The sequence below is a fragment of the Natrix helvetica genome (assembly GCF_964273705.1).
Source record: "Natrix helvetica genome assembly, chromosome: Z".
In the NCBI taxonomy this organism is placed as follows: domain Eukaryota; kingdom Metazoa; phylum Chordata; class Lepidosauria; order Squamata; family Natricidae; genus Natrix; species Natrix helvetica.
This window is the reverse complement of record NC_138554.1, coordinates 46,084,123-46,098,334: the sequence shown is the minus strand read 5'-3', so window position 1 is coordinate 46,098,334 and position 14,212 is coordinate 46,084,123. Positions and strand designations below refer to the sequence as shown.

Sequence of the window (14,212 nt, the reverse complement as noted above, 5' to 3'; positions counted from 1 at the left end):
TCAGTCTATGGACCAATCAGGATTGACGATAGCCCGATGGTAGCACCTCCCGCTCTCATCATTAGAATCGATGTTCAGGTAAGTACCAACGATCAATCTACTTTTCCCCCCTTTTTTGGAGATGGGAACAGCATCAGCTCTTTTCCAGTCCTCTGGCAATTCAATATTGTAAGAGACCCCTCAAGTCTGGAGTCTAAAATCTTTTTTACTTCATAGTGTGTTTCTCCTCCTATCACTACTGGAGGAGTGGGAGGCTGCGTGGATTGCCTTATGCTAGACCCAATTACTGGCTTCAATAAGATGTAATGGAATACTGGGCAAATTTTCCCTAGAATTCTGGGTAGACTGAGTTGAACTGTAACTGGATTAATTACCTTCACTATTGGGAATGGACCTAGAAATTTTGGGCCAAATTTCTTGCTAGGCATTCTTAATCTTACGTATTTTGTAGATTCGGGTTAATGTCAGCGTTCCAGATAGCATCCAAAATTAAATCAGAGTCCAAGGCCAAGTACTGCTCAAAGTTCCAATTTATTAAGAAAGCCACATCTGGGAAAATCCGAATCTGAAACTTCTCAGCTTTCCCCACCCAAAAATTCATCATCTTGCCCCCACACCCACAAGTCCATCACATGATCCAATCTTCCACTGCCATGCTGGCAGTTCCACCCATCCACCCGTCAAGTGCCGAGGTGCCAAGACAAAGGATGACCTTCGCAATCTAAAAAAGAATTTTATTTTGGCTACATAATATTCTACTCCATACTATCCCCCTTCCCAATTCCCCACTATAGAAACCGCATAGTAGAATAACAGAAGTGTGGCAGGTCGAAGATCCAAAAGGAACATGGCTACAGGCCTGACAGGACCTTAACTTTGTTGAAACTAAGATGCCTTTTTTCTATATGCCTTGCATGATAAATTACCATGGACAACTACGTAATATGAATTCCAGGTAATATTCTGTTAGGCTTTGGCTACCTTTCACGTTTGTCCCAAATGCTTCTTTGCCACCACATCTTGGAAAAACGTGTGCCAGTGGAAGAGGAGGATATATGAATAATTGATTTTGACATCCCTGGCCTCCCTATCCCAGGTGTTGGAGAACAGAATCACTAGCAATACTAAACAAAGAATCACAAAACCCATTCTGCAAACGTTGTTTGTCTGTTTCTCCCTGCCAGGGGAATTTGCTAGCACCTTTATTTTATTAAAAAGCGTATGTTTTCATGAGTTGCTTACCTCATAACCTATAGGAGAACAGAATCAGCCTATGATCAAATCAGCCTCTTGATGGAGAGACTACCGGGTGTCTTGTTATCAGATGCTATCTTGTTATTGAGTAACTTTAAACTATATTCCCTAAAATATATGATTTGTGAATGAAAATATTAACAGTTAATGAACATATTACTGTTAAGGAATAAGAATAATTTACCTTTTGTATTAACTAGTATTTTCAGCACTTCTGAGCATAGCAGCCATATTAAAATTTCTACAATTGAAAACCACAGCTATCAGTTTCAAGCCTAGTGTTTCCTGTCTTTCTGCCTAAGTTTTAAAATGGAGAGAGATTTATTACGATATTACATTGTCTATGTGATTCCTATGTGAAGGAATATTCACCTGTTGCCTGAAAGTAGCCCACTTAGATTTACTATTGCAATGAGAACTAGACTTTTAATGATTTTTTCTATTATCAAGAGACTGCATTTATTTGTTTGTTTTATAATCCTTTAGTTAAGGTGTGCCATAAGATTTAGAATTGTTCTACGGCATTTTATAAAAATTATTTGTCTCTCTGGAAGCATAACTTTTGTCAGGATGCTTTGTTTAGCTTCAAATTCCCAACACAACAGGGAGGGACTGTTGGAGATCTTGTTGTGGTATGCCAAAAAAGAGATTGAATCCATTCAAGTTCTGTTTTCAGTTAGCCAGAATCAAAAATACTTACCAGGCTTTCTCAACCTCTTAAGTTAGTGGAAATGGCATGATTCGAAGTATTAATATAATCCTCATGTTGCCTTCCCTGATGAATCAAAGATCTGATCATTTTCTGTTGAATCCTTAACAAAACGTAAAATGATCCACTTCCCTAAAACAGTGCATCCTCTCCAATAATATGAAAGAATTGCCCAGCTAGATTGTAGTACCTAGTCTTAACTGATCAACAGTAAATTTTGGTTGGCTTGGTTAGTACATTATTTAAATGCATTTACTGAGAAGAATAGAAAATATTGTCGAAAACAAGGAAACGGGTGAGGTGCAAATAGCAGCAGACAGTACTGCTACTTGGGAGTGGCTGCTTGCCTGATGAATGTAATCCTTTTGTAATGCTTATACGAAGCTTCTCTCTCTTTTAGGACATTGGAATAGAGCTCTATTAGGCTAAATCAAGTTCTTTTTAATTCACATCTCACATTCATAGTAACCAGTAATATACTTCTGAGATATTACAAAGCAGGAGATGGAGACTTAGCACTATAAATGGTATTTGGAGGCTCGTTGCCATTAATCCAGAGCTCCCATTGATTCTTCAGGACAAAAGGATCTTCCTTCTAGTTGTGCATTCTTTTAGACTTTGTCAGCAAAAATGTGTGCTGACTTAATTTGCATTGCCTCAAAGCCTTGGCTCTAATCTTCTCCAGTTGCTAGATATAATGTGGAGATAGTCGTTGAGTTACAATGCAGTGGAGCCTGCAGCATCTCTATGGTTAATTGTAAAGGCAAATCTTCTCAAATTTTCGGCATGGGACTGTGAGGTGCAGCAGCACCTGTAACTTTGAAACTGAGTCATAAATAGCTTTTTTGGGGGGGAGGGGGTTTGTCAGTTGTAAGCAACTGGTTGTAAATAGAGGACTACTATCTTTAATGTGGGACAGTGTATGGATAGTAATTCATGTATTTCCCTAGTTTTATTTCCCTTTCTGACCATATAAAAAGTTATCAACTCTTCTTCATAAAATGCAGTAAAGTGGACTTGGACAAGTATAGGTGCATGCCTGGGGTGAAGGATTTATTTTTCAACTTGTTAAATGGCTGGTACTCCATATGGCAATATCTCACGTTGAGCATTTCTACTAGTCTTCTATGTTTATAATGATTGAATTGTCCCCCTGCCCCACTTTGAGGAATATTTTCTGTATAAGGACACATAGATCTACTACTCAAGAATTTGGTCCATTTACAGGAACATCTCCTTCATCCTTGAAAATATGTCACCTCTTATCTCCTTAAGAGCAAAGAAAGTATTCTCTCGGAAAGGAGATTAAGCTGTCACATCCTGGAAGATTTTGTCTACACGCTCTCTGTCTCTAATCATGCCCAACTCAACTGCCTTAATTGGATCTTGACAACCAAGAACTCATTGTTCCAATCACATACTAAACATACTCAACAAGCAGATATTTGTACATTTCACAATTTGAGCAATAAACTAAAAAGCATCCTCCTCCCACCCCTGGCTCTCTATCTTCATATTGGTTACTGTTAATAAATTTGAATTATCTAAAATTTAACTACTGTATTTATAGAGCTGGAATTCTGGTTCCTCAGTTAAATTTGATGCTTAATTGATGAAAGTGGGAAGTCAGGGCTTGACCCATTGAGTCACAAAATCTGCTTATTCGTGCTTGTTCTCTTGTTCTTAGTTCACAGGCACTGTGAGAGTGATACTTAAGTTGGAGGTGTTTCTTGAGGGAATGCAACTGCCTCCTAGCAACTATTCCCTTGATCAGTAAATCAGCTGCAACTTCAGTTCCTTTCATTCACACTATGTGGTCAGAAGACAAGCAAACTTTCCTTAACTACCTACTGCCCTTATCTCATCTCCACCAAGTCCCCTCCATTTTTTTTCTTTCCCTATTAAGTGAGATGCCTCTTTCAATTTGTTTTCCTAGAGAAAAGGGAATTCTATGTATGGAATATGTTTTTATATGAGATAATGATTTGTGTGTGAGAAAATGGTTGGAATAATTCAGATGAAAATACATTTTATAATGAGGAATTTGATTTTATACAGGTCGTCCTCAACTTATAACCACAATTGAGCCCAAACTTTCTGTTGCTAAGCAAGATAATTGTTAAGTGAATTTTTCCCCATTTTACGACCTTTCTTGCCATAGTTAAGTGAGTAGTTGTTAGGTTAACAAGATTGTTAAGGAATCTGGCTTCCCCATTGATTTGCTTGTCAGAAGTTTGGAAAAGGTGATCACATGACTCCAGAACACTGCAACCATCATAAATATGAATCAGTTAGCAAGAATCTTGATTTTGATCAGGTGACCGTGAGGTGTTGCAACAATTGTAAGTGTGAAAAACAATCATAAGTCATTGTAACTTTAAATGGTCACTAAATAAACTGTTGTAAGTCAAGGATTATCTGTAAATAGTTTACTTTAATGAAAAATTATTAATATAAATGCAAGTTTTTGTTTTGTTCCTGTACTGTTTTGGACAGCAGCTGCTAATAAGTATGTTCATACATATTTACTACTATGTTTCCCCGAAATTACAACATGTCCTGATAATAAGACCATGCCATATTTTTCCTGTGGGCAAAAATATATGCCCTCCCCCAATAATAAGCCCCTAGACAACCCCCCTCCCGCCAGGCAGAGCGCCACTTACCAACCTAGCGATATCCCGAAGATTCAAAGCCGCAGGAGCCGGGGAGGCAAAGGCGCTCACATTGCTTGACGTCTTTGGGATACCGCTAGGTCGCTGGGTGGTGCAGCTGCCCAGCAACACCCCTTTCCAGCCGGGCAGAGTGCCACTCACCAACCCAGTAATATCCCAAAGGAGCTAAACCATTTGGTGCTCTACCCAGCTGAAAAGAGAGATTGTGCGAGCACTTGTTCTGCCTCTAGCTCACGTGCCTCCCAGCCTCACCATGCCCAGCTCTCCCTGCAGGGCTGGGCCAGGGTGCCGCCACTGCGGCCCTGCTGCCGCCACCACCATTCTGTGAGCATAACCGGCTTCCAAACTCCGGAGAGTCTCTGCCGAGTCTTCCGGCAGTGGCCGCTCTGGGACTACATTCTATGGTTGTGGGCTGGCTGTTGGAAGACTCTGGTGGGACAGAGAGTCTTCCCGCAGTCAGCCCAAAACCATAGAGCATAGTTCCAGAGCGGCTGCTGCCGGAAGACTCAGCAGCGGATCTCCGGAGTTTGGAAGCCAGTTATGCTCGGAGCATGGCGGCAGCGGGGGGAGGGCGGCATTGGTGCCCTGGCACAGCCCTGCAAGGAAAGCTGGGCATGGTGAGGCTGGGAGGCACGCGAGCTGGAGGCAGAACAAGTGCTCGCACAACCTCTCTTTCCAGCCGGGCAGAGCGCCACGTGGTTTAGCGCCTTTGGGATATTACTGGGTCAGTGTGTGGCACTCTGCACGGCTAGAAAGGGGGGTTGCCGGGCGGCTGTTCATGAGCGTGGTCACCTCATGGCGGTTTTGTTGTGCTGCTGTGACAGCGCAATACAGCCATTTGCCCCTGAGGCTGTGCCCGGCTCTTCTGGCACCCGTTCGCAAGAGAGCAGCCACTAGGCAACCCCAAACTAATAAGCCCCCCCCCCCCCATAATAAGGCCCAAGCAAAATTGGGGGGGTGTGTGTCAAAAGATTGATCCTTGTTTGATCATGCCGAATTGAACAATAGTGGAGGAAATATATATTGAAGTACTTTTAACTTCACATTAGGATTTATAGATCACATTTTTAGAGTGTTTTATACAGTGTTAATGTGAAGTTGTAACTCATTTTTCCTTACCTCATTTTAATATAGATTTCTACCTCCTTCATTTCCAACTTTCAAGTTTATTTCTTATTCTAACTATATAAGCTATTTTTATTGAATTCAACTGTAGGCTGTCCTTTTCTCAAAAATATTTCTGGCCCATCAACAGACTCTGCTTGGCCTCATTTTACCAGCTGTTTTTAAAAGCAAATGGTTTGCAAATGACATTCAGTTTCTTGGCAATTCTTCTCCAGCTTGATCCAAAGGAGATGTTATATAGAGAACTGAGCAGCTGTAAACATCTGGCTTTGAGATTTCAGAGGCCAAATTCTGCTGAGAGAAAATAAAGGTGTAAATCAGAAAACTATTGGCTTACTACTTCTCATTTTCAGAGGCTGAAAACCATTATTCAATTTAAGTTGCTACATTTTTCCCTTGTATGATAACTCTGAGATGAAATTGATCTGTTTTTGGCAGGATTTCATTTATAGCTCCAAAGAATGTTATTTTTGTCCCTTTTCTTTAGCTTTTATTATTCCAGATAAATATATGCTATGCCTTAATTTATAATATAATACCAATATTAAATCATTTGATTTATAACATCTCATTATTATTCAGAATAATTATTGGATTTACACAACAACTTGCTTTCCTCCTCTCGCTAATTGATGTCAATGTTTAGTCTTCTCTTTGAATATTTGGATACATAAAATATTTGCAGCTAAATCTATTGTACAAAACACTTTGATCATCCTATATATGTCACTGTATTTAAGTAAATAAGTGATTTAAGGTATCCTCATGATTTAGAACTCAAATGTTTTGGATTTTTTTTAATATTTCAGGAAAAAAATTTAAAGGTTCCCCCTCCTCTATTGTTGAGCTATTCTAAATCAATTATATTTTTGTAGCAGACCATGATGTGCATTAGATATATATTTAACTCAGATAATCTCTGGAAAGTAAGAGTTATAGTAGGTCAAAAGGTCCAGGGAGTATGGAATAATAACTCTGGATGGCTCGCTACAGTTATATCAAACTAAAGGCCTAACTGAGGTAAGATACTGAAAAATCTGGAAATTCTTAATTTAGTCAAAGGTGGTACATCTTAGGCCCTCTGGTGTTTGTTGAACTATATTCTACAGCAGCCATCATCATTGACTAAACTGCTAAGATACAATATTTCAGCAGCTTATGGAAGGTCATAGGTTCCCTGTTCTGACTTAAATGTTGGGGTGAATATTTGGGATTATATTATTTTCTGTGACAGATAAATAGATTGCAGTCAATTCATTATATTTGTAAAAAAAATGAAAATGAATTTTTCACAAGGACCGTTCATTTATTATTTCTTGTAGATTGAAAAGGCGGAAGATGGCTGACAAAATCCTGCCACAGAGGGTAAGTTCTCATCTTGTGAAAGTATATTGGCATTAAAGATAAAATTCATGACAGTGAGGACATTTGGTCTAAATGGGGAGAAATATTGCGGACTTTGAGACCATCAATCACTCAGGTTTTCTAGAAAAGAGTATTTGCTGATTGTCTTTCATAGAAACAAAATGAACTTACTATGGAATTTTGCTTACCTTTTGACAAATCTTCCTATGTGGATTATAGTTACTTCCCAGGGCCTGGCATGTATTTATATCCTATTGACTAGCCTAGTAAACTATTAAATCACTTTTAATTTACGAACAGATTTCTGTGCTGCTTATATTCACAATCACCTTCTAGTTATAACTAGAGATAAATCTACTCTTAAATTATTGTTTTTTCCCAGTGATAAAAAAAAGGAAAGCCCTGTCTGTATACTGGGGGATCACAATAATACTAATTGACATTCACCTTACATATATTCCTTTTAAAAGCACTAGAAAATGTGATAACATTTGTTAGATAACTATCTAATAATCCATTCTTTTTCTGTAGATTCGTGAATTAGTTCCTGAGTCTCAGGCCTACATGGATTTACTGGCTTTTGAACGCAAGCTGGACCAGACAATTGCCCGCAAAAGAATGGAAATCCAAGAGGCAATCAAGAAACCTTTGACGGTATAAGGGCATGATAGAGAGAGGATCAGTTAAAACCCTATTAGAGGCAATCTGAATCCACAATTGCAACTAATTTTGCTGTTTTAAGTTATCTTGGGGAAAAGGTTGAAACCATAAAACTGGTTTGTGGATTTATATGATGATTTCTTCGCTGTTTGCAATTAATGTTTTCCTCTAAACTTTCAGCAAAAACGGAAGCTGCGTATTTACATCTCTAACACTTTTACTCCTGGCAAAGAGGAGTCTGAGGGTGGTGAGCGTATAGCCTCGTGGGAACTTCGTGTGGAAGGCAAACTTCTTGATGATGTAAGAATGAAATTTCTTTGTTAAGAGATAACTTTGTGGCAGATATAAGATGACAAATGTGTGTTTCCTCTGGGTAACTGCCTTGTTTCCTATCCACCCATTAAAAAGGTCTTGCATCAGGCAGCTAACCTATTGCTTCATTTAACTGTTGACTAATCCTTTATTAATTTGCATAAACGAAAGACATTATGTGTGTTTCTTCACTTTAAGCAGTAATTTATGTTTAAGGGTGTTGCTGGACCAGACCAAAGGCTAGTCTAGTTCAGTTTCTGCTTCCTGCAATGTCCAATTAAATTAGAATTTTTGAGATCTGGCTTAATATATCTAATTTAAATGCTTAAATTATATCTTATTCTTGAAGAATATGATAGAGGACTATGTTTTTAGACAAAATAATAATAACTATTTTTTACTTTTCTATTTGCTGTCTTACCCGAAATACATATATTTGTGCCTTTGAGTCATTATTGACTCCTGGTTACTGGCTGGACAAGTCCATGAAGTTTTGTTGGCAAGCTTTTCCAACCCTAACCCTAACCCTAACCCACACAGTTAGCTTCCATGCCTAAGGCAGAATTAGAACTTCAATTTGCTCCTCACGCTCCTTAACCATTAGATCAAATTGTTCCTGAATTTATTGCTCCTTATTTTAAACTCCCCAGAGTATCTATGGGTTGCAATGGTGATAAATATTGTATAATTAGTATAATAGTATATTTTATAAATAATAGAGGTGACATCCCTCACTTAGTGAATTGTTTTGGACAAGTGTGTTTTCTAAAGTTATTGTGAGAATGGTAAAGCTCAGTTTCTCATTTGTCTTTCTGTCACAGCCAAGTAAACAGAAGAGAAAATTCTCATCCTTTTTCAAGAGCTTGGTTATTGAACTAGACAAAGAATTATATGGACCTGACAATCACCTGGTGGAGGTCAGTATCTTGCGATATATACTATAAAGTAGACAGCTCATAGCATTCATACACTTTATACTGAACTTAGATCCATGGCTAAGAAATTGACATAAGGACTTTGCTTCTATTAGAACCAATATAATTTTACATTCAAAATTTCCATATTACACTGTTAGATCAAAGGTATAGAATATGTTCTGTTTATAATTTCTATCCACCTTTTTTCTTTTTTGTTGTTATGCTTGTTAAATTTTATTGCATGGATTTATCTTTTATTAGTAAATTTAGCACAGTAGTTTGAAATAATTTAAGTTCATAGTTTATTTGAGCTGATTATAAAAATGTTTAACCGAGATGTAGTCAACACTGTAGATAAATTAGAATTAGAATTCCTTCCATGTTGACTAGCACCTTCATGACACCACCAACTTTTGGCTATGCATTTTTCAGTGTGTTACTTGAAGCCCAGGGGTAAATCTTGCCTCCCCCCACAAAAATAGTGCATCCACCAGAAATTGACTGACATATGGTATAGAGAAGAATTGATGGAGAAGGCCTGAACCATATTCGGAAGTGACTAAGGGTATTTTTTTCTTAATTATGGCAGAAGATTTAAATTTCCACCCATTACAAAACCAAGCAGTGAGCCAGAAGTCAGGAAACTGATTATTACCATGTAAATACTGTATGGGAGATTGAGTCGTTTTCACTTTTCCCTTGTTTTGCACTAAAGAGACATATTACTTATGCCTTTTTTACCTTAGTGGCATCGGATGCCAACAACCCAAGAGACAGATGGCTTTCAGGTCAAGCGCCCTGGTGATGTGAATGTAAAATGCACTCTGCTTCTCATGCTGGATCATCAGGTAAGAAGGCAAATTGCCAGAGCAAAGCAATTCTAATGTTCTAAGGCAGGATTTCCCAAACTGTTAAATTTACCTTCTTGAGGAGGTGCAGTTAAGAGTCCTGAGAAAGTATGAAGAACCTTTTATTGGTACAATAAAAATCTACCATTTCATTGTACTGTTCTCATTGTTCATTTGTATTCATTTTAACCCTTAGATATTTAAGGAAAGTGTGTATATTGATAGTACACTAAAGGGAGATATGGTTGCAAAAGGTTTAGGAACCCTGCTTTACTGGAAAGAAGATAAACAGATCCTGTCCCAGAGGCATCTTTTCCAATAGCTCATTATTTGAAACATTCAGTTTCTTTACCTGGAGCAAAGCTTGAGTTTCCTACAACTTGAATTTCCTACTTGCTTCCAGAAGTTCACCATTTTCTTTTTGAAGTTACTCTCCATTGTAAATTGTGGATCATTTGATAAAGATAATTATAAAGTTGCATTTAATTTCCTTTAAAGAAAGCTTAAAGTTAGATTTAATACTAGACTGTGTTGTATGTTCTCTTGCTCTTTATATAATTCATCAGAAGCTTCATGCTTTATTTCATATATTTTTTTGAGAAAATGGATTAAAAATTGAAAAGGGGGATGGGATTGCAAAATTGATAGGACAGCACACATGTTAATTAAGTAACATTGTCATTTCAGCCTCCTCAATACAAGCTAGATCCGCGTCTGGCTCGCCTGCTTGGTGTCCATACCCAGACCCGTGCCAGTATAATGCAGGCTCTGTGGCTCTATATCAAATATAACAAACTCCAGGACTGTCATGAGAAAGAATATATTAATTGCAACCGCTATTTTCGCCAGGTCAGTATGTCTCCTGCTGTTCAGGATATTTAATTAAATGAAGAGGTTTTTCACAAACCACGTTAATTTTAGCTTCACTCCTTATCAGTCCTAACCACAAGCTGATCAATAGTCTTTAATCCATCTTGATGTTGCTTATGTATTGCTTATGTTGCATATGATTCTTTGCACAGGTGCATAATACGAACATTAAGTACCCTGTTTCCCTGAAAATAAGACCTTCCCAGATAATAAGCTCAATCGGGCTTTTGAGTGCATGCACTAAAATAAGCCCTCTCCAAAAATATTGCAAAACAGCAGCAACCTGAGGTGATCATACTCACCACCTCCTGTACCTCAAAATAATAAGACCTCCCCGAAAAATAAGGCCAAGCACTTATTTCTGGGGTTAAAAAAAATAAGACTCTGTCTTATTTTCGGGGAAACACGGTATTAGCAACTATATCCAAGAAATAAAGTTGGGAGCTGGGAGCTGAGCAGCTTTCATGTTTGGGAACTGGAATTTTAGTTCACACATAATTCTGATTCTCAGTTCCTGATTTTTTTTATCTGTTATATCTTCCTAAGTTCATATCCATTGCTTAGTTCTATTCCCATCAATTTGAAAATAGGAAGCATAATAAATTGTATATTTTCTATCTTGTTAGCTTGAAGAGCTAATACACTAACAAAATAGGTCAGGGATGTCAAACTTGCGACATGTTGTCATCACGTGACATATCACAACTTCCCCCCCCCTTTGCTAAACCGGGGATGGGCATAGCCAGCATGGGACGCATCAGTCCGTGGGCCACGAGTTTGACACCCCTGAACTAGACTGTGAAAATCTCTTCAGATAAGTTTTAATTATATTGTTTAAAAATAATTGGAAGTCCACTGTTTTGTTACCCAGTTCACATGATTGCTGCTGTTATTGTACATGTATGCAGCCAATGCCTGGCTGGTGCAGAACAATCAAAACAAAGAAAAGCAACTAAAAGGTAGAAAATAGATGAAAAAAGTGGAAAGAATGACAGATTCGATGGAAATGAAGCAGGGGGGCCCTCTGGGGTAAGGCTAGGAGGAAGACCCAGGTGTTCGGGGCTCTTCTAAATCACAGAAGAGGGTAGGCTTCATTCCAGAGGATAGGTAGTGCTGTAGAAAAGGCATATTTCGGAGTCTGATGGAGGACATTGTTAATTGAAGGAGCCCAGTGAATTGATCCTGCAAGATCCAATCAGCTAGGCAGATTGTAAACAGTAACAGTAATTCACCATGAATTGGTACACACATGGATATTTAGATTTTTAAACAATCAGTACCTGTAGTCCTTAATTTACAACAGTTCATTTAGTGACTGTTCAAAGTTATAACAGGACTGAGAAAAGTGAGTTATAACCATTTTTCACATTTGCGACCATTGCAGCATCTCCTTGGTCACATGATCTAAATTCAGACTCTTAGCAACTAACTCATATTTACGACGGTTGCAGTGTCCCAAGGTCATGTGATCACCTTTGGCAACTTTCTGACAAGCAAAGTCAGTTGGAAAGACAGATTCACTTTAACAACCATGTTACTAATTAACAGCTGCAGTGACTCACTTAACAACTGCGGCATGAAAATTTGTTAAATGGGGCAAGCAATAGAAATTTTGGGCTCAGTTGTGGTCATGTGAAGACTGCCTGTACATTAGTGCTTATCACAGTATAGATCTGATCCTTACAATTAGAATGTCCCAGAGGCTGACTTTGAGCCAGGGGTGAAATTCAACAGGTGCTGGAGAACCAATAGCGGAAATTTTGAGTAGTTTGGAGAACCAGCAAATACCATGTCTGGCTGGCCCCAGAGTGATGTGGGAATGCAGATTTTGCAATATCCCTCCTCTGCCACACCCACCAAGCCACGCCCACAGAACCAGTAGTAAAAAAAAAAAGAATTTCACTACTGCTTTGTGCCCACCTACATCTCCAGATGTTATTCCTTTGGAATTACTAAGGTTTGTCTTTTTGCTTCATTTTAGATCTTCAACTGCAGCCGTATGAGATTTTCTGAGATTCCAATGAAACTGGCAGGACTCTTACAACATCCAGATCCCATTGTTATCAATCACGTTATCAGGTAACTTTGATATTATAAGAAAAATTATTAGGGAACAGCCTAATTACATCCTCAATTGATACTTAACTATCCATATACATAATATCCACATTTATTCATTAAAAGTTGTGTTTGGAGAGCCTTCTGAAATCGTAACCTCTGCACTGGATTTTTGACAACTGTATGCTTTCTGAGTTTTCATTTAGAAATAGTATTGGTGTACTTCATAGAAATGCCTGTTAAAATGAAACACTTCATAAATTGAAGATAGAGAAGGTGTTTAACCTGGACAATTAGAATAATATCACTGCTTATCTAGGAAACTTTTCTTATCTCTGGAGAAACTTATCCTTATTTATATCTGTATTATTATCCTATTAGTAACCTTTTGAATTTCAAGGTCTCTCTAATTCATCTAACTTTAAAACAAAGTTGTTCTGTGCTTTATTTTATTCTGATTGTGAAATTCTATTTTCTATTATCTAGGTTTTTTATAATCCTTTTGCAATTGCAAACTCTGCCAAGCTGTCAGCTGAATGCAATTAGAACAGCTCTGAGAAAGGGTCAAATAGATATTTTTATTGTTGATCACCAATCAATATTGTTGCCTCAGCAGACCGTCTGCCTTTCCTTGGGAAACAGCAGATACAGACCTAAGGATTTGACCTCAAACATTTCTTCCCTCAAATAGACTCTAAGCTGGAATGTCTTTTAAGAATCCCATCAGGGCCTCCTCTTCTTCAGCCAGGGATTCCACCACAGGAGAGCAGGAAAGGCAATGTTTACATATTTTAAGCAAAATATTTTGTGATACATATCTTATTACAATTCATGGAGCTGTTCCAATTTGCGCCTCCTATGTGGTGTACATTTCAGATCACTTCTTTAGAAGACTTCTGATGTAGTATAAGAGAGAAACTAATCCTTATACTGATCTGTATCACATGATGGTGAAGGCATAAATCCAAGAAAGGATACTTCTCACCTCTTGACATACCCTCTTGTCTTGACTTGTCTAGCGTGGACCCTAACGATCAAAAGAAAACAGCCTGTTATGACATTGATGTGGAAGTAGATGATCCTTTGAAAGCCCAAATGAGCAACTTCTTGGCCTCCACAACTAATCAGCAAGAAATTGCTTCCCTGGATATCAAGGTAGCACATTGTCAACTGTGTGGTAGGAAAAAGACTAACCTTTCTTAGCTTGGGAAATAATGCAGTGTACAAGATGCTATATTTAGGAATATAGCCCCTTTATAAAGATTTAGTTATTCCAACAGCATTCATAAAATCATACTTGTCATGGAAAACTTTTTCATATGCTGTGTTTCTGCCTATGTTTGAGAATGAAAAAACAAACTGCCCATTAAAGTGTCTCAGGAACAGCAGATGAATAAATGTTTTTGTTAGTTGCGAAGA

The 14,212-nt window shown here is 38.1% G+C and overlaps 1 protein-coding gene across 1 annotated transcript in view; it reads left to right on the top strand.

Moving 5' to 3' along the window:
- The window catches only part of SMARCD2 (SWI/SNF related BAF chromatin remodeling complex subunit D2), a 51,668-nt gene that overhangs the window by 34,245 nt on the left and 3,211 nt on the right, over positions 1-14,212 (top strand). Inside the window, exons 3-10 of the mRNA XM_081932547.1 lie at positions 7,086-7,128; positions 7,660-7,782; positions 7,969-8,088; positions 8,922-9,017; positions 9,764-9,865; positions 10,553-10,714; positions 12,717-12,814; positions 13,813-13,948. Of these exons, the coding sequence (XP_081788673.1) occupies positions 7,086-7,128; positions 7,660-7,782; positions 7,969-8,088; positions 8,922-9,017; positions 9,764-9,865; positions 10,553-10,714; positions 12,717-12,814; positions 13,813-13,948 (880 nt within the window). The remainder of the gene's footprint in view (positions 1-7,085; positions 7,129-7,659; positions 7,783-7,968; positions 8,089-8,921; positions 9,018-9,763; positions 9,866-10,552; positions 10,715-12,716; positions 12,815-13,812; positions 13,949-14,212) is intronic.